This window comes from Chiroxiphia lanceolata, chromosome Z (assembly GCF_009829145.1).
Source record: "Chiroxiphia lanceolata isolate bChiLan1 chromosome Z, bChiLan1.pri, whole genome shotgun sequence".
In the NCBI taxonomy this organism is placed as follows: Eukaryota; Metazoa; Chordata; class Aves; order Passeriformes; family Pipridae; genus Chiroxiphia; species Chiroxiphia lanceolata.
This window is the reverse complement of record NC_045671.1, coordinates 32,583,716-32,605,459: the sequence shown is the minus strand read 5'-3', so window position 1 is coordinate 32,605,459 and position 21,744 is coordinate 32,583,716. Positions and strand designations below refer to the sequence as shown.

The 21,744-nt window shown below is 34.9% G+C and overlaps 1 protein-coding gene and 1 long non-coding RNA gene across 24 annotated transcripts in view; one reads left to right on the top strand and one right to left on the bottom strand.

Annotated features, from left to right (window-relative positions):
- The window catches only part of CNTLN (centlein), a 275,279-nt gene that overhangs the window by 49,881 nt on the left and 203,654 nt on the right, over positions 1-21,744 (bottom strand). For 22 of the 23 annotated variants that reach the window (XM_032675070.1, XM_032675063.1, XM_032675068.1 and 19 more), the window contains 4 exons: positions 19,944-20,464; positions 17,218-17,368; positions 14,457-14,550; positions 13,553-13,776 (listed from right to left, as the gene is read on the bottom strand). In XM_032675070.1, coding sequence (XP_032530961.1) covers positions 13,553-13,776; positions 14,457-14,550; positions 17,218-17,368; positions 19,944-20,464 — 990 coding nt within the window. The remainder of the gene's footprint in view (positions 1-13,552; positions 13,777-14,456; positions 14,551-17,217; positions 17,369-19,943; positions 20,465-21,744) is intronic. The other variant, XM_032675082.1, reaches the window with a different exon arrangement.
- On the top strand, positions 4,510-5,444 carry LOC116780307. The gene is made up of 3 exons (XR_004354413.1): positions 4,510-4,647; positions 5,160-5,219; positions 5,338-5,444. It is a non-coding gene; the product is annotated as an uncharacterized LOC116780307 (long non-coding RNA).

Here is a 21,744-nt window from a genome sequence, read left to right as displayed (position 1 = left end):
AGTTATTTACAAAAAAAAAAAAAAGGCTTTTCGTTAGAGAATAAACAGACAATTCCTGAATACTTTGGTGTAACTGCAGAGAAGATTCTCCTGGCAGCCTTCTGCAGTTCTTTAGTGCCCTCAGAGAGAAAATATGCCTTATACATATATATATGGTCTTTCCTGAAAAATGAAATCCATTCTCCTTAAGGGATATAGAAGCATAAATTGGCCACCAGCTGTTTTAAATAATCTTTTATGCCTGAGGAGGTGCGTAGTACACTCCTTCAGTCTTTACCATTAAACTATTATTTTATGTATTTCATTAATTATAGACATTCAATCTTTTCTCATAGTTAGTATGTTCAAAACTTACTAAAATTCTTGTTCCTTTCTTCCAATATGTTTATTTTGTATGTGGTTTCCAAACCAAGATACAATATTGCACAGAGTGCCTTGACACTCTGTACAACAGAGTAGTACAACAAATGTCCTCTTTAATAAATAACGCCTGACAAGCTGGCAATGGTTCTGCTATGAAGAACAGTAGTTTGACAAGCTGGTGGCCTTCATGGTATGAAGTTCCATCATCGTGTTCCTAACAACAGTATTTGTTCAGCCTGTGGATCTTTGCAAAATAAACACACGTATCCACAAGGCAAAACCCCCACAAAACCAAGGAAACAAAACAAAAACCAACCAAACAAAAAAGTCACAACTCGACCTGAAATCCAACGAACTCAAATATTGATTTTTTTCCGCACCTTACTGAGTTTGCATCTCGCATATGTTAACCTTGTAATGGGAGAGATAACATATAAAAATAAATGCATCACGTATGCAAATATTTTTTCATGACCAATAACAAGTTTTCTCCCCTAGGTTTTCCGTATTTTTATGTACAAACATTGGAAAAACCTCTGAAAAAGTAGAGAGCAAGAACATTTCAGTGGTCATTCACTAGTGATATTGCAATTAAATCTTGATTTTGTCTTGTGGGATTCAAACTAAAGAAATTATCCTAGAGAAATAAAAGAAAATCCTTGTTATATTTGGAAAAAAATCCCAAGACTGCCAAACTCAAAACTATCACTTCAATAAAACCTGTTTCTTCTTACTTTAACTAATACCTGATTTTTAAATCAAATACGTAGATTATTTTTAAACAATTTTAATGTTTCAAATTGAAAAATGTTTGCAAATATAAAAATAATTTTTTTCCTTAATGGCTAACTTTAAAATTGTTACTGTTATAACTGCTTTAGAAAGACAAAAAAAAAAATTAGGCAGTGCAGCTTTTTGTGTCTTTTTTATACTTCAAAACAATTTTTTTTAATGAGAAGGTGTGACAGCCATTTGCAGATAACAGACAGTCTATTGTTGAAACACTACCTATAAAAATGTCTGGAAAAGTGACATTTGACCCTTTACAAATAGATAAATAGTATATGGAAGTGTGCTTTTTAATTATATATTTTAGTTTTCAATATTTTTTACATTACATGCTTTTGATACTAGCAAAAATGTGCAGCCTTTTTCAATCATAATTTTTAAAGAAAGAAAACATGTAATTACCAGTATTTTGACAATTTTATCTGTAGAAACAGTCACACACCCTTTCTGACCACTACTGCTTACTGAGATCTTAATGAATTGCTGCACATGGGAAGCATGCAAAGGGAAGCAAGAAAACTTAAAATTCTTCAGAAGATCTAAGCGGAGTTTCCTGCTTGCAGCTGTACAGGAATCATCATTTCACTAGAAACAAAAATTATAGACTTGCAATGCTTAGATCACTTTCATTGACTTAAAATCTTGTTCTCCCAAGTGACTTAACACTACATGGTGTTCCTAGTGCTAATCGCACTTTCTTCAACACCTAACGCAAAACATAGACATTGTTTTAACGAATACCACTTGGCTGACCAAGAAGATAGGATGAAGGAATAAGAGAGTCACGTCCAATTCCTCATGGATTCTCAGCTTGGATCCTGGTTTTTGCACAGTTTACCTTATGAACATGATCCGAGTGACATTTCACAAATTCCTGGATAAATGTTGCTACACTCTGCCAGCAGAGAGACTGGCTGTGTCATGCACAGATCAATAACAGAACTGTATTTCATAGCCTCAAAATCAAAAGTGCTTCATCTGGCAAAAGCCATGGCCCTTGAGGATCTGATATATATATAAAATGAATACTGTACACAGGATGACTACTACAAAAGCTGCTAGTGTAAAGACTAGTCTAGAGCTACACAGTTGAGTATATGTAAATAAGAAAATATTTATTTGTATATATAAAGAAGTTTTTCACTCCTACTTATGAAGAGTATAGCAAATATCATAAACCAGCAGCTGAATAATAAAAATAAATTTAAACTTTTATGATTCCTGACAAGGAAATAAACACAGGACAATGTAATATTCACAAACTTTGGAGGAATTTACAAGAAAACGAAAGTATGTTTTGAACTGTACTCAAAAATATATGTGATAGTGGTCTGCAATAGAATACACTCTAAGCTGTAGTAATGCCTTCCTATCAAAATTATGTTCATTGAAAACATGCTTTTATCTTTTTCAGAGTAACTACTCAAAGTAGAAATCTTGAAGCTGTAAATCATCATATACTACCTGTAGTTTCAGTCCTCAATATAGACTTCCCTAAAAAAACAATTGAAATTTATGTCTCCGACTGCTTAATTTTACTTATGATTATCCAACTTTGGTAAAGGAACTTGTAAAATTTATATCTTCAGGTAAGTGCAGCACCTGTAGATTCTTAATTCAAATTACTTTCTATCAGAATGCCTTTCCCTCACTTTTCTGTGGTAAATTTAGTTTTAATTTTTTCTGCCAAAATTTATATTACAAACAGTACTTTGAAAAATAAGTATTTTTAATCTTTTGAAGCCAAACCTTTGACAAAATATCTCAGCTTTAGTCTTTTATCGAGATTTGACTAAAAAAAAAAAGATTAATCTACCTCTATGTCTCCAACTGAAATTAAAAGCTTTTTAATTTAAAAATGTCATTACTACCTCACTGAAAAACTGTTTCTTTATGCTCAACCCTACAGGTGGAATATGAAAGAAATATTTTTAAAAAAATCATAATTTATCTTTTTCTCTTCTGCATTTTCCTTACCAAGTTACATATTACCTAAATTAATGAGCTTTAGTCTTCTCTCAGCTCAGCAATTAGCAACGTTAAACGGTTGTACAGGGCTAATGTATCCTAAATTCTGTGTACATTACACCACAAAAGCTATTTTTTCTTCTCTGCATATCTTCTGCTCAAGACTACTCCTCTTTAAATGTTCCTGTTGCATACTGTGGAATATGCATTTCCTTTGAGTTACTTCCTTTATTACAATATCTATTTTCTACACTCCATATGTATATGTCTTGAGTGGTGATATTTTCCTCCCCTGCCTCATAATTTCTCTTCCTTATAACCTGATGTTTGAACGTCATTATAACACTCCTCCTTGTCTAAGGTACATCCTTATAAAACAGTAGTTTGACATATCTTAAATTCATTGTCCATGTTTACATCTCTTTTCCACAGCACTACTAAACCGATTTTGGCACTCATTACAAAAATACTGTTGCCCAGCTGTGCTCTATAAAGTACATGCATTTCTTCCATCAGTTCTTCAGATAAATGAACAGTGTTACTGAAGTTGAGAACATACCTTATACTTCTCATTAATTCAGCTCATGCCATTAAACACATCCTCTCTCTTCCTGCAATTTTTTTCATGCTTCCTACAGAACAGACATATTTTTTTTATTCCCCTAAGAAAGACTCTGCCCACTGCTAACCACAAGCAACTGATTTATCTAATTCTTCCTTTTTATTGTCCAATATCACTGCAGTTCTCTGACTCAAACTGGCAATGATCAATTACAGTCACATAGAAAATACAGATCTCATATCTGGTATGATTCTATCTTATTTGAGTCCTTGGATATTTTTTCAATCTTCCTTTGCTAGACTGCAGACTCCGCAAGATTTCTTTTTCCTAGATATTTAACTTGAGTTACCCGTTAATCTCCTCTCTGAAAATCACACATTGTTCTCTGGAATGGTATATTTTCAAATCCTTCTCATAAGTCTTGAAATGTTTTTTACTTTCTATAATTTCTTTCTTGGATTCTGTGTATTAGAACTGCACAGAGTATTCTAGGAGTAGTCAAATCATGCCAAGGAAAAGAAAACATATTGTCTCTGCTCCTATTGTATAGAATCCAGTTTATACATTCAAGGACTGCTCTAGTGTTATTCACGACGACAATGGGAGTTCACAGTCAGCTCATTACCTACTAGGACTCTCATTTTTCTTTAGAGTCCTAGTTCCCAGGAGACAGCCATTCAGCCTCACTCAATGTGAACTCGAGCGATGTATTGGTTTTCATTATGATGTAATGATTTCCTCATTAAAAACACCGTGAGGTCATAATGATCTATACTTTTCAATCAGACCGGTGGATGATTGAAAGCTTAGACTAGTTGTCAATGACTGAAGATATCCTCTTGCACTGGCTTGGATTTTTCACATTGCCACTAATTTTTAAAAAAATGAGTGAAAGATTTTACCTCCGAAACAAACTGCAAAAAGAATGTCATTTATTTCATAGTATATCCAGATAGAATATATGTGTAAGGTGTAAACCATTATCTTAGGGAAAAAAATAATGTTATCATTCACGTGAAGGATCAACTGAAAAATTAATTTCATGGTATATGAGATTCTGAGCTAGTGAAAATGATGAAGTGGTACTTATATGCACCAATTTAACCTTATGGCATGAACTGAGACATTGAGTCTACACTGTTCCATGTAGCAGTGCTTAGCTCCAATCCAAATACTAATACCAAGTATGATGAAAATAATTTTTGGAATTTTATTTCCTATTTACATTTCAATAAGCAGTGACTTACACAGGGGCACACAACAAAAATGAGTGTATGTGCTTATAAAACTTCTGATACTTTCAGGTCATAGAACTGTTTTTGCAATCCCGTGACCTTGCTCATCCAACTTCTTAGAAAATCCAACTTCTCAAATAAAGAACTGTCTCTTACCAATTCTCCTAGTATATGTATCTATCTTGCTAAACATACTGAGCACTTTCTTCCACCAATCTTATGTTCCATATCTTCACAATCAGGGAAATTTAGGACAGGAATTTAGGACAGGAGCAAAGGAAAGAGAAATAAGCTAAAAGAAGGTAAGAGAATCAACTCATTTAATGTTCACAATATAAAGGAATATAAAATTATCTCCCCAATTTCCTGTAAGTCTTGAAAACTTTTCATAATAACACAATCAAGAATACATTTATCTAGGCTGGGAAAGAGATAAAAGAGAGACTGTTAGGTAAGAATTCATCATGAAACAAGTGGAGAGAATTCAAACTTCCAAGGTAGGATATATGGCTGATGGAAACACATGGCAGCTATATCTTGCATGTTGTTGCACAGTCTATCAGAATACTAAAAAAAAAAATTTGCAGCTACTTCCTCTATTGTCATTCCTTCCCTGAAAGTTCAAAGCACGAAAGAACTTCTCACTATAGAGTGATCTCACTATAGAGTGATATGCAAGACTAGAGCCAGTAAAACTTAGTTTTATGACCACAACCAGGATGTTTTGAAATTTCATTAAATTCAGTGAAAATAAGCACATGTGTGAAGTGATTAGTAAATCACTTTCATACTTAATAGCAGTAGTTACTAACAATGCATAGCTCATGGACCACTCCAGTGAACAAGCCTAAGAGTACTAGTTCAGTTGCAACCCAAACTGGTTTTCTGTGATGATCTATTAGAAAATCAGCCTTGCAGAGCTGAAATATAATCTCTTGGCAACATATGAATAATTATTCCCAAATCAATGAACTTTTTCTGCATGAGATTTAAGGGTGAATAAATATTCTCGGGCAAAACCCTATTACCCATAGAACACTTTACATTGTAGAGAAGGTTCAAGAACGCAGTCAAGCTTTACACTTAACTTCAATTGATTAGTAGATGTCAGTGAATTCAATGAAGACATTCCTGTGAGCACAAAAGGAAATCCTATTATGATAGTATTTGTTGAGCTTTTGCAGATCTCAAATTGTACTGTATTCAGGAAATTTTTAGGGAAAAAATGCAAATTAAGTTCAGTTTTGATTAGTGGGGGTTTTTTCCTAATAATAACATAAGATTCAGTGCACAAGGAAAGTTTGGTCAAATTACAGGGAAGGTGGAAAAAATAAGCTACAAATTGATAACATAAAAATTACAGGATGATATCTGTCAGGGTTTATTTCAATATATTTAAAACTATGTTGTATATTCTATATGTATGTTCTATTACTATAATAGACTATCAGATAAACACGTTGGATATGTGTACTACCTCTGTTTGGTAACATTACAAGAACATGCTAATTCTTTTGATACATGTTCTTTCTCCTAATATAGAAAAATACGTTTTAAGATTTCTAAATGATACAGCAATACAAATTGTGCTGATTGTAAGTATATTCTCTGAATTTCATGTAGTCTCCGAATTTTTTTTTTTATAACATATTTTTCTAGAATTTACCTATCTCTAAATTATTTCACTTTGACAGGAGTATAAGTCCAGTATAGTTCTAGTTCATGCCAACTGTTCTCTCTAATTTATGAATGAGACTTATTTCCTACATGCAATGTGTTTCAAATGTTGTTCATCAATAATGCAACAGGTCTATTGTAATTTTTCTTCAGAGATCAATATAAATGCAAAAGATATTTTGCTTTATTTTTGTTTTGTAATGACAGCACAGTTTCACCATAAATATATTTTACAGAGTAGTTCTGTTAACGAAACTGACTTTCAGGATGCTGTAAGCAATGCAGCAAAATATAAAAATAATAAAAAAAAGGTTGGAGTAGAAGTATTTTAAAAGGTCAGTTATATTCACGTTTACCTTTAGCAAGTCCTTATTTTATTTCCAAGTCAACTTCAGCAGCAATCAGTGGTCAGAGGAAATATTACACAGAGATTTCTCCATTTAGTAACCAAACAGTTAGAACAAACGTATTTAACTAAGTGATTGTGTTTTATTGTGGCAGAATTTTGGAGTAGGACTTGAAAGATGTGAATTCTAGTCTCAGAGAGTCACAGAGCATTTTCTTTCTCTGTTTTCAGCCTTTATATGTGTGACTGCATAGCCTGATTTTTGAGTTATTAGGCTCAGTAAAGCTTTAATAAACCTACAACACAGAAAAACCTATTCATAGAATCATAGAATCTTAGAATCAGATGGGTTGGAAAGGACCTCTGAGATCATCAAGTCCAACCCTTGATCCACTACCACCACAGTTGCTAGACCATGGCACTAAGTGCCACGTCCAGCCTCATCTTAAAAACCTCCAGGGACGGAGAATCCACCACTTCCCTGGGCAGCCCATTCCAATGCCTGATTACCCTCTCTGTAAAGAATTTCCTTCTAATGTCTAACCTAAACCTCCCCTGGCACAGCTTAAGGCCATGCCCTCTACTGCTGGTTGCCTGGGAGAAGAGACCAACCCCCACCTGGCTACAACCTCTTCTCAGGTAGTTGTAGAGAGCGATGAGGTCTCCCCTGAGCCTTCTCAAGGCTAAACAACCCCAGTTCCCTCAGCCTCTCCTCATAGGACTTGTGCTCCAGTCCCTTCACCAGCCTTGTTGCCCTTCTCTGCACCTGCTCCAGCACCTCAATATCCTTCCTGAACTGAGGGGCCCAGAACTGGACACAGTACTCCAGGTGAGGCCTCACCAGCACTGAGTACAGGAGAAGAATCACTTCCCTGGTCCTGCTGGCCACACTGTTCCTGATCCAGGCCAGGATGCCATTGGCCTTCTTGGCCACCTGGGCACACTGCTGGCTCATGTTCAGCTTCCTGTCAATCCAAACTCCCGGGTCCCTCTCTGTCTGGCTGCTCTCCAGCCACTCTGTCCCCAGCCTGTAGTGCTGCATGGGGTTGTTGTGGCCAAAGTGCAGGACCCAGCACTTGGCCTTGTTAAACCTCATCCCGTTGGAACCAGCCCAACTGTCCAGCCTATCCAGGTCCCTCTGCAGAGCCCTCCTGCCTTCCAGCAGGTCGACACTCCCTCCCAACTTGGTGTCATCTGCGACTGTGCTAATGATGGACTCAATCCCCTCATTCTGCTCAATATTGTTGATTCAAGGCCTTCAGAAATTACAAGTAGGGCCCAGAAATAGAACTTAAATTACACCAAACTGAAGTTTGAAGTACATTACAGACAATTTTTCCTGCCTACAGATAATGTCACTGCTCAGGTCTGAAACAACGCGGCAAGCCTTTCTGTCAAGAACACATGGATTGGTGGTGTGTTTTGAGCTTTTAATTATCTACTGTGTCTGCAAACAAGTCTCTTCAAGGCCTGTAAAACATATTTGCAAGGGTAGCAGCAGTGTTACCTCATAAGCAATAAACCAGAACTTACACTCAATCAAATTTTGAGAAGACTTCAGTCTTATGCTGACACGTAGTTTAGTTCAGCTATTAGATAAGCCTCTGCTCATTTAGATTGTATTTGCAAACTCTGGAAAGGGCAGGCAGTATATCCTGCTTTATCATATGTTTATCCCTTCTGGTTTACCTTTCTACTTCTACTGTATTTCCAGAAAAAGTAGAAGAGAAAATTTGCTGGTTTGGTTTTTAAATATTTTTGAGAAACCTTCTTTACATATTTTTAAATATTGTGCCCAAATATTACAGTTCCCGTAAATTAACCTAAACTACCCTTATTAAAAGCAGTTAGGAACAGATTATCTACATGCTCCTAAAGAAGGAGAGAAAATCATGATTCTCCTGATGGTTTTGGGAATAGACTTTTTCTAAACATCTTCACAGAATTCTTTTATTGTTTCATTAGACTTTGTGCCAAAGGTGGATAGGGGTAAAAATGGTTTTGCACCAAGTTTGGCAAAAGTGTTAAATATGGCGTATATAGGGGTTTTATTTTTAAGATAGATAAAAGTAACAAGTGATTCAAGAGTGGCTTGTAAGAATGGAAAGGGATATTGTTTAACAGAACAGAAACAATCTGAATTCTTTTTAGATTAATTTTTATCTATTAAAATACGAGGTCATTAGAGCATGTCTGGTTTTACTCTTTTTTTATTACTTGTATATATGAACGTAAGAATTCCTGCATATGCTACTGATGTAGAATAAATTTCTTGCAAAGTTTATTTGTAAAAATTACCGTTTATGATTAACTTAAAGTCTTCTAAATTCTAATAATTCTAAAATGCTTTATAAAATTTTATCACTCACAAATTCTGTATGTATGATTAGTATTATCTTATGTACAAAACAAGAAATATCTTTTCATGCTATCAGAGGAAGAAAAAACCCAACACTTAATTTAGAAAAGATGACACTAAATGCAGAAGCTCTTTTAACTTAGTAAAAAATGCACAAATGCTCTGGAGTGTTTCCATGTAAGAGAAGTCAAAAAAATAAAACCAGGACACGCGTAAAAGTGTTTTGGTAGGAAACAATTGGATATGTCTACAAGAATTTCTAACTGGACAATATTTGTACAGAAAGCCCACAAAACCGGCCCAAATAATTACTGCAAGATAATTACAAAGAGCATTCAGCTTATAATTTCATGATTATTCTGAAAATTTACTTAAGGAAATCACAGACATGCAAAAATTACTATGTAAATAACAATACATTTTTAAAGACTGAAAAATCCCTTCAGGAGAACCAGAGTCTAAGTGAAATGTTTGTATAAATAATAGTTAGGTTCAACAATTTACAATGCATCTAGGTTCATCATCAGTTTCTTCTTTGTTTCAGTGTAATTGAATAATAAATTGGCTGATTTACTCATATTTGGGTACCATAAGAGGAGTGAAGCTGTGATGTTGATTTTATAGATGCAACACTGAATTCTGAGCTGTCATTGGATGGGCAAAAAAGACAAAAATAGTCAAGAGAATATGTAAAGAAAGACACAAACTTTAAAGAATAAAAAGCTTCCTTTTGCGCTTTACTTTTCTGCTTTTCATGCTCATGTTCTATGCTTGAGATAATCTACCAGGTAAACAAACTATAAGCTCAGGGGGAAAAAGTTTCCCTAAAATTCAAAGAAAAGTGAAGTCAAATAGCTAAAATAAAGTTTGGAGGTATATTTGAAGTGCTGTCAGAAAAAAAGCATAGTCTGATTTACAGCTAAAATATGCAGTCTTCTAGAAAGCAAAAAGCTCCTTCCCAATTCAGTAAAAATGTAGCGATACATCTGCTGAAATGGAAAAAACCCTTTACTTAAACCTTCACACTATCCTCTCCAAAGGAGAGGATATGCTCTAACCAGCATTTGACCGGTTGACTTGTTCGTACTCTGAGATTCAGGTTTCCTGATGAAGTATTGACAAGCACTTTGCAAATGTCCATGGCATTCCATTAAGAAATGCAGCTTTTCCTGTTACATCACTTGAGAAACACTGGTGAACTGATGCAAATGATCCTATGGTACCTTTAAGCAGTGGACCTGTGAATAGCTTTGATGTGAATAAGATAAGCACTAGTGACTTAACCTGCTTATGATTTTAATTTCTTATTCAATATACTTTGTTTGGTATTTTGCAGCAAGAATGACACTGCATAAAACTAACTGCAATTACTGTGTTGTGTGCAATATAAACATACTTCTTAAAAGCAGTCACTTAATGATAGAAATGGGGGGGAAGGGAATAAACTTTAGAAAAAAAAATTTCTGGATTTTTCCAACAACTTCTATCAAATTCTTTTCTTAGAAACTAAGAAAATTCTACATACCGTTGCTTCTGCATTAAGTAGCTGCTCTAGCTGTTATTTCTATACACAGAGAGCAAAATCTAACTACTGTACTTCTGTACAGATGGTCCTGACTCAGTATTAATGTGAATCCTTGGAGAATGTAAACTTTGATTCTCACATATGCAGTCACTTCACAGTCAGTTTTTTCAGAAATATGCAAGGAATTGCTTTTGCAGAAATGAAACAAAGACAGAAATCTACATTACTGTAAAGTATTTATGAGGCCAAACAAAACCAGAACTTGAGTCCAGAATTCTGAACTCTTTAGAGCAGACAAATATACACAACAAACATATCTGTGTGGATCTTCAAGAAAAATACACAAAACCATGCATGTACATATATTTTGAAAATCAACAGATGCCAGACAGTCCTTAGGTTGCATGAACTGTAAAATCTGTCTCCAAGTGAACATCTGGAACATTTAAATCTTAAATCTAGAGTTGATCTTCTAGATTCCTCAGGGACTATAATGAAGGACTGACTGCACAAACACCTGCCCTTGTCTGCTGAAGGATTTATTTTCTTAGATAAATTAGGCAACATGGCATCTCTTCCAAGCCATGCTGTTAATGTTTACAGTTGCTAGACTGCTGTACTTCCCTTAGCCAAGGATCACAACTTCAGTAACTTTACTCAGAACATTATAGTTATGGTGGTTTATGGAAGCTTATTTTTGGATATTTGTAATTTTGGCACTCTTGAAGTGTCAAAACAATATCCCTAAATCCAGATATTGTTTCAACCTTTTATTTTTCATAGTTTGTGTGCTTGTTTATTTACTTTCTGCCTGTGTAAGAAAATTCTAAAATCTAAAGTGGCAGAAGTATTAAGAAACAATAAAAATGTTCTTGATAGTGAAATTTATCTTTTTAGAAACCCATTATTTCCTTTGCAGTGTCTTAAAACTTCACTTCTGGAAAGCATTTCTTGCAAAAAACCACACAAATCCCACACACAAATGTGTGCTTTACAACCATTTGATATGTCTGAATCAGGGTTCTCTCTCTAAAACATGAGTGTACCCTGCAGTGACTGCATAGGTTCTTTACCTCCTTAATTTTCACTTGGCAAGTAGCCCAAGTCTCTGTTTTAAATTTCCCACTTGGTAGCACTACTATGGCACCTGAAGAGTAATTAGTTGTAAGAAAGGGAATTTTAACTGTTTGCTGAGAAGGAAAAAAATGTGCATGCCTAATAAAGATTTTTTCCTTGAGTATCTGCAATACCATTTATTTACTTTTGCTTAGAATGCACCATCCTTTAAATAGACCAGTGACTATTTTTTCTTTTTTTAAACCTTCCAGAAAAACTGAGTGAAAGAAAATTGGTTTGGTTTTAAAGCCAAGCTACTTTGATTTTAGTCAGTCTTTTACATTACAGCAGCTCTTATCTTTACACAAATTTTGTCCCCCTGCCTTTTCTGTTTTTTTAAACAGTTTCCTGATAATGATGGTTTTTATTTTAATTTTCATATTGGTCTTCTATGGACATCTAAGGTGTGGTCTTCTACGGACATCTAAGGTGTAGTCTTCTAGGAAGGTAAAAACTCAAGATGCCTGAGAAAGCATAATGTTTTACCTAAATTACATATGTAATTCCCTGTGAAGCTTATACTGTCCATGAAACTTTATATTATAGTACTGTTTGTAAGACAGGCAGATCTTCATTGGTTCCAATGACCTTGGAAACTCTTTTCAGTTCAATTCATTACATATATATAGTTATGCAAAATGAGTAACAGAAATGAGGTTTTCCCTCCTCTAGAAATTAGCAGTTCCCTAGCCCTAAGAAAGAGAAAAGTGCTGCTCCTGATACTGCTTCTGCCTTCTGTGCAAACAAGAAATGCAAAGAAGTTTGAGGGGGAGGGGATTTGATTTCTTTTTTAATGTCTGCCTCCTTCCAGCAAGTCCATCTGTTGTAGCACTATAATTCTGGAAGCAGGATGTGTGTGTGACCAACAGGAGACAATTACTGCATAAGTGTTTGTTGATTCAGCTCTATAAAGGGCAGGCCAATCACTACAGTACGAACAGAAAAGAATTCCAGCTGAGGAGCTGCATATAGATTAACACAAAACACATATATAAATGAGAATGGGGAAAACCAGAAAGGAGTAATAGCGTGGAAAAGGATTAAGTAGGAACAAAGACTGAAGCAGAGAAGAAAGCTGGCATCTTTGGGCTGTTTAACCCGAGTTTATTAGTCTCTATTTTCATAAATTTTGCTCTCTGGCTTTCCACCTTAACAGAGAAAGATGAGATTAAATAGATATGGAACTGGTCTGAGCTCTCTATTGAAGAAAACTCCAGTTGTCTTGGGGCATAAGGAGACACTGTCTGTTCTTCACAGAGGAATGGGTGCTAGCTCCTGCAGACTGACCAGATTCTCAGCAAAGCAGTTTGCAGACCACAGGCTTAAAGTGAAACTTCCCTCACTCATTTGAATGCACGTAAATGTCACCATAAAGACTACTTTGTTTTCAGAAGGATAAATGAATTGGGTTGATATAATAATAAATCAGGTCTCAGTATCATTTGTACACGATAACTGACTCAGAATCTCACAAAAAGCATTCCAATAGATATTTTTTCATAATTTTGACTATAATAAATTAAACTACAAAAATCAATGTTATCACAGTTTCAGAGAATTGCAACAGAATTAAGCTGAACATCATGAGACACCATAATAAAAAGTACTTTACCTCTATGGTCAGTTTACTAGTTTGAAGTCTCTGATTAGCCAAATGTAGCTGATTTGTTAGTTTTTCCTTGGTTTCTTTCATCTCCTTCACAGAAGCCACTGCAGTCTTTTTTTCATTCTGTAAAACAGCTATCTGCTTCTGCAATGACTTAATTCTTTCCTGCAGTAGAGTAACAGAGTAGCCTGGTTTCTGGACAGTGATATTTCTCCTTTTTGCTCTGTTCACTAAACATAAAATGTCATGTTACTAAACTGACAGATTATCATAAGTAACATAATTTCTGATTTTGTTTTGGCCCTTTAAAATGCTCTTGAAGTCTCTAAAATATTTTTCAGTAAGCAAACTGGTAAATTAACAGTTGACCTATAAAAACATACAACATATAAAACATATAAAAACAATCAACCTATAAGTGCTCTAAGTTGCACTTTTTCTGAAGTGCCAACACTTCAAACTCAACGAGGACTTGGAAGTTAAATGTGCCTCTCATTGGTATTACCAAAAATAAGGCCTTCAATGTCTTCAGTGTCTTGTTAACAGATGGGTTTTTTTAAGGTCTAAGCCAAAAACCATTAATTTGTTTCATTAGTTGTGTTGGCTACAAGGGTCAAACATGAACAATAAGTAATGAAAAACCTCATATCAGTCAGTAGATTCAATTGGTGAGACTTAGTAAAAACAGAGTATATATCAACTGTGTGAAAAGATGCTGTTTGACGGTCACTTATATGACAATTTCATTTCAAAATAATCAGCTAAATATTTGAAAGTACACACACAAATTTAAACAAGCAAATTTTTTAACAGCATTCAGGGGTTTGTGTAATACAGCAGAGGTTTCGGTAGGTAGGAATGCTTCATTGGTCTTATTTACGAAGTTGCCAAAAATATATAATATTTCTACCTTTGCTTAGAATCGATGGATGAGATGTTACAAGACAGCAGATCTTCCTCCTCTTGGAACACAACTTTTCTAGGTCTTTATTCTGTGAATGGCACTAAATAAAAAAGAGAAGCACAAAGTTAGCAACTCTTCATTGTGGCACACCAAACAAAACAGTGTAAATTTTTCCAGTTTGAACTGAAACAACAAAAATTACTTCAAATAATATACAAATTCTAGTGAATTCTGATCTGAAAATCAGTCTTACAATATCAGCCAGCTAAGAGTACTTTTCCATCAAATGTAAAAGAATTAATGAACTGTTGTAGGTAAGTCATAGCCTTTTCCGAAGAATCCCAGAGAAAAATTAAGTATCTATTAATGTATCCATTACTTTTTTAGATAAGATCTGAATTTACTAGTAGGGAAAAAAGATGGTCTGTATTACTTGAAAGTCTACAGTATCTTATTCTTCAAGATATTTAAGTGAAACTAAAAGGAGTAGTGGTCTCATTAGTTCAAAAGGAGGAAGACCAGATTAGACACTGAGCTGTAATTAGAAGATGCATGAAACTATGTGAACATGCAAAATAAGATCGCTGTGTTTGACCAGGGTTTAACAGAAGTCTGCTGCATGCCTTTAAAATATGTGATTTGAAAAATCAGCAGTTTCCAGAACCTATCCAATGTCCAATGACAGAAGAAGAGACTGAAGAAGAATGCTGCTTGCCATACGTAAAATGAAAATGGCCAGAGCATGGCTTACTCTAAAATCAAAGTACTACTTCACTGAGTGTATTTTTAAACACCTTTGTTCTGGAATTCTGCAATATTTATCCAATTTTTAAAGTCTTCAGATTGTAATATTTATGTGGTACCATGCAATATATTTCTGGAAATATTAATAACTAAAATAGTTGTTAATAAAATTTAAAAGAGCAAAGAGCAACGTTCACTACTAACTGCAGTGAACAGATTACTGACATTGCAGGATAGCTTAGCCATGAATTCCAGATTTGTGCAATCACCACACAATTTGAAGGACCAAGAATTGAGGTCTCAGCAGATGATGAGCAAACGATCCATGCCTGCAGCAAAAAGATGGAGATCTCCACTCTAGGCCACAGCTCTCATAAATGTATGAGTTGTAAGAGAGTGCCAATAACTTTGATGAAACTGCACGGGGTATTATATATTTATACCATGTGGGGCAAAATTGACAAAAGTCATTGTGTCATAACTGATCTCATCTTTAACCCCTGTCATAGCTCAGAACTTTGGAGATTTCTCTAACCTTTCTTTGTATCAGAATGCCATGACACAGCTGGAGGGTCCTTAAATCCCCTGGATGGATTTAAGAATTCTGTTAAAATCAGTTAGGGTTCCCAACTGTCAACACTAAACCTTTGTGCAGTACTATCTTCTGTCCTCCCAAACCATGTTTTCAAATGCTTTTCCTGCAACATGGAAGCAGTTCTGCTGAAGCATATTTAACTATTTAGGGCTCTCCGGATGCTTTCTGTGTATGCTCCAATTCCACCAGTCTGTTAAATATGAGTATCAGGATATATCTGTGCTTTTCTCTTCCAGTAGGAACAGAGAATAAATGCAATACAGGCCTACAGAGGAGGTAGTGGCTGAGCAAGAGAGAACAGAGCCTCCTGGATTGCCTGCCTTGTATGTCCTCACCCAAGAGCAGCAGGAGATAACAAGAGTAGCACACTCCGTCAGATTTTCACATATATCATGCGCACCTACTCATACTAGTATTCTATACCAACAGATGGTTGCATAGGAATTTTCCTTTTTTTTCATTTTTTTCTGACCCAAAAGGTTTCGATGGAATAACACGATCAAGAATATGTAAGAAGACTGGAGAGTTTGTATTTGCTTTAAAATTTTGGAGACCAAGAAAATACACATTTTTTTTATTATATGATCATATAAAACTGAATTTCAAACTATCTTAAAGCAGTGTTTTCAGTGTTTCGGTATTCTGTTTCTTGAACTAAGAAATAAAAATATCTGCTTGTCTTTTAAATTTCATGAACTGATTTATTTGGGCAAAGACAGGAGAGAAAAAGTACTAGACACTGTTCAAAAGTCCAAGAATGAGTCATCTGTTACAGATTGTATGGAGCCTCTAAGGACCCGGGAAACAACCAGCTGGCTCTCTTCTGTGAGAAAACAGCATATAGATGTTAACAATGAGACAATCAGTTCAAATCCCAGACAATGAACTTAAATAGGCTAAGAAGGTGGTAAAAGTATACTTTTCTCAAGATAAAATCTCCTGGACACAGGTAGAGTCAAAAGCATCTTTCTAACATGGAGACAACTCATCCAGTACACACCAAACAAACTGAGAGATGTTTATACTTGGTTAGTCAGCACACAGCTGGGTTAGATGGGAGGGAGGGATGTTGCTGTTTCCCTGTTATGGACTAGGTCAACCTGTTCTGTACAGCATATCTGATTGCAAGAAAGTTTAATGGGATGTCTGTGGCATTCTTTGTCTGGCCTGTGAGACAGCAGCACTAGCTTACAGTAGCTTAACATTTTTTAATCAGGTTTTGCAATCCTGACACCCTCTCCAAATACTTTTGCAGACTAATCATTCAGAAAATATTCTAAATGATAATGAATCTATCCACTGAATATCTGGAAGCAGATTTTATTTTCCCTTTACAACAAGAGTCAAATTAATTATGAGCAGAACAGCAGTGCTAATATTAAACTTCAACACTCCACACGGGAGAACAAAGCAAGTTCTATTATATACCTTTTTATTATATTGCTCGGTTTTGCCTTTTAAATGAACAGTGTTGCAGGACTTTTTTTCTTGTTTACTTCTGTCTGGCAGTGGATCAATGTTTTGCACTGTCTTCATAATCACCGTTTCCAAACTTTCAGAATTTGGTATCTCAGAGTCACTAAAACAGCATGTTCAGGAAAACAAAATCAAGACAAATACTAAAAGTTCCAAAGAGTCAATGCTTAGGCACATAGAAATTAGCACGTGTAAGAAAGAAGAGAACTAATATAAAATCCAAACACTACTAAGGTGACTTATTTAACAGATTTTACAAATAAAGAAGAAATCTATCACCGAAATGGTCTTAAAAGTTCTACTCTGTGAAAATAAATCTCACTCTACAATGCAGAGAAGTCTGAGACTTAGCTGCTTCTTAAAGGACAGCTTTTGTTACAATCTACAAAAGTGACATACATGAAAAGATACTTGACAGTATTTCAAGTCTGTGAATGGCTCATAAAGCACTAAATTTCTACTTTCCTTCATTTTCACATTTTATAACAAAACAAGTAAATGTATAATACTTTATAATATTTTGTTTCAATTGAACTTCATCTGAGGTGTTGGCTGAGACAAAATCAAAAATCACACTTCAGTGAAATCTCTATTTAGCACCACTTTGGAGTGCTTTTAAATTCTGTAAACTTGGTAATCCTTTCACTGGGATTGCCTCCCATACAGAGAAACTAGACCTGAAACTTTAATTATTTTTCAATTTTTTCCTTAAAATTGCACTAAATGTGCTCTTAATTGACAGTTTTTCACTGCCTTGCCTCAGATTACTATTTGCTTTCTTATATTCAGTGAAGTCTGTCCTAAAACTTGAAGTCTTGGCTATATAATTTTCTATAGCATCAGTGCCTATTTATCATTATTTGTGCAAACAGTTTTGTGAAGGAATCCCTTGACAGAAGGCTATTTTGATTTGTTACTCTTTAAACCAAGATATTTAAAATGGCATAACTGAGTTCAAATTAAGTTGCACCATCATAAAAATCTATGGTTTAGAGATGGAGGCTACTTAACCAGAGAAAAGGCCTCAAATGGAAGAGTTCACACAGAAAAATGTTTATACTTTTCAAAACTTGTCCTGACACATTAGTATGTCTTATTGACTGATAAGAAAAGAAATCAGTGTAATGGTTTAAAGGTGTTGCAGTAGCACTGAGACATTTCTAACTACATACACATTTCCCGCACCTGAATGCTTTCAAGGAATGTTCTATGGAAATTTGAATTTAGAAACTCAGAGGCAGGTATTAATGATAAAGAACAGTATTTACTAATAAGTAGAAGAGGGAACTAAATGAAGATACTTTCCTAACTTGTTGAGACTGACATCTTGAAACCTCACTCTCAAAAATGTTCACTATTCTATTACAAGAATTCCCTAAGCCAGCATTTGTACAATAATCAAAAGTAGTATTTATGGCTAGCTATGAAATTATACAATTATTTTCATAAGCTATGCAATTATTTTCCACTTCAACCTCAAAGTGCGATGACAGTGTGCTCGCTCAATTTTGCTCTTAAAGAGAACAACACAGTAAACGAAACAAAAAGCTCACTAACTGCAAACGTGCATCCACATTTGCATATGTGCAAAAATGAATGTTTTCTGTTGAAATAAGATCTACAATATTAAAGAAAAATAAGCTTAACATTAATGATATCAATTGACAAATTACATGGTTCTTAATTTGTTAACTTGCTCGAAATACTGTGTTCAGGAACACCTTATTTTGCACAGGGAGAAGTAGCAGAAGGGCTTAATTTGCCACTATTGATTTGCTGTGTAACCCATAAAGCCAACAAGAAGCCTATGAATGATTCCATTTATATGATTCCTATGAATGCCACCCTTCCTGCATTTTGGATAATACAGGTTTGAGAAATTTCTTTGCTTGTCTGTTAGGACAAAGTCCTGAAAGACAAGGTGTGATAATCATTTACCTAGTGGCCTATTGCTGCCTCCTCAAGTATGTAGGGACAAATGGAAGAAGCAAAACTTCCAAATGTTTATTTAGCTTGCCAGTGCAATTTTCTGAGAGCTTTGTGACTCCTGACTGGGACTGTATGTGGTAACAATTACCTTTAAAGAACTGATTTTTAACCATCATTCAATTAAAGTTAGTACAATGACTGTGCATAAAACATACATGAAATAATTAGTGTGGATGGTTCTTAATTTAAAGGATGTTAAACAGCTTGTAGACATCTGCTAGCAAGCTGAAATGGGTCATTCAAAATTTATCTAACTAAATTAAGGGGAAAAAATGTTTCTCCTCCCGGGTCGACATGTCACAAGATAACTAAACCGACTTAGTTGGCTTGCCTGGGAATCCTTAGCTGTCAGTGGTGAATATGCAAAGGGCCAGCAAATTAAATCAACCTGCCAAACTGTCAATTTCAAGCCTCATGACTGCATGAAAATAGCATCACTGGAAGAAATCAAGCATTGCCTTCTTTTGGGTTTCCTGGCACCTATTCAAATACTCATGCAGTTGTGGTTAATTTCACATGCAAATTTCAGTCAATAAGCTCAGAACAAGACCTCCCAAGATATTTCAAAGGATCTGACAGTATTTTTTTTGAATACCAAATCAACAGTAGTTGAAATTCAATCTCCATTTGCTAGTGCTTTACATATGCACAGTGTCCCCTCTACAGGGCTAAGTTAATGAGAATCGTACCTGCTTCCATTCACATCCTCCCAGCCGTCCTTACTGAGCTTCTCAAATACATTACTCATAACCTTGATGGACTGTTTGAGAAAAGCTCCATGATGTCCCAAAGAGCTCTTTTCCTTGGCTGTTTTTAATTTAACCTTGGTGCCTGTTATCTTACAATTACATTGCCCGGAGGTTGTCACTGCTTTGGCTTTATCCGGCAAGCATTTTGGCTCTTGCACTTGACTCAGCAAATCTTCACTTTCACTTCTCAACCTGTTAGCTTCTGCCACTTGCCTCTTCAAAGAGGCAACTTCTTTTTCCTTCTCATCAATCACTAACTGAAGTTCTGATTTTTCTTTTTTTATTTCACAAATCCTCTTAAGTAGCATTTCCAGCTCTCTTTCTCTTGTGTCTGCATCTTCCTTTTGTACTTTTAAAGATTCTTTCAAATAAATTTTCTGATTCAATAAGTCTTTATTTACTTCTTTCTGTTTCCTTAATTCCCCTTCAACAGCATTGAATCTTCTTTCTAGTTGTTGCATCTAACAAAAGCAATTCACAACTTAGCATTCACAATATTTCAGCCCATCGAGTAAAAAAAAAATTATGTTCTCAAATATATTTTTAAATGACAATAATATCACATGAAGCACAAGGACAAAACCAATCTATAGTCCTTAAATTAAAAATAATTCTAATGTAGTGCAGATGAAAACATTTTAGCTGCAATAATACAGCTGTTGAACAAAGGGCAGATGGTAAAAGAAGTTAAAATTTGAGGCAAAGTGACACAGAAGTTTAGGTATGGTAATAAATCTTCCTGATGCATCTTGAGCTCATTACTGATTTGGTTATACATACTAATTGAATTTAAAAAAACATTTTCAGAAGGATTACTACTTTGAAATACAATTTTGCACTAGCTATGTAAATCAACAAGTTCTTTTAAGTGTCGTAAATACACACATAAAATATTCATTTTATCTTTAAAAAACCCCAAACAAATCCTAGCAAGTGATATCAGAAACTCAGCACCTAAACCCATGAAAGCTAATAAGTTTTTCTATTCACTGAAAGGAAAAATCTATCCTGTTTTAATTAAGATACTTTAAATTTACAAGCTGTTCATATAAATTCTGAAGAAGCGTTCTACCTATATATGATATATATGCTTTGTTTGTAAAGTCCTTTGAGGTTTACACATATTCAAGGTCATTAAAAATAAACTGATTCTCTATGATGTTCTGGAATATTTGCATAAAGCAGCAACTAAACCTCTCAATTTCCAGCAAAAAGGATCAATTTTAATTTTAGCAGATGTTAAAATGAATATTTAGTCTGTGAGATTTCCCCAGAAGCTTGAAGATGGCAGCAGAGTAAGTTTTGTGCTCAATAACCACTTACTCCAGTATTTTGAAGAAACACTTTTTTAGTTAGCTTTGTACAAGCTGCATTCCCACTCTTGCCCTAGAAGAAATGTCAGGGGCTCTAGATTTCTCTGGATATGGTTAGGAAAGACTATATTTCAAGAATGCACAAGGCTAACTTGAACTTGTCACCTTGTAAAATACTGGTCAGTTCCTTCACTTTGTAGCAAGACAACATGTCAAAACTACCTTTGACACTGAAAATACTGAAACCATATTATTTCTCAATGAATGCTACATGTTTTTACAAGGACATTTTGCCAATGTATTTGAATTATTTTAAAATTTATGGAATCTATTGCGAAATGGGTACCACAGATGTGATTCAGATAAATGAGAGGTCTTAATGTACAGGGTAGATTTGGACAAGAGCTGCTCAAACTTCCTATACATTT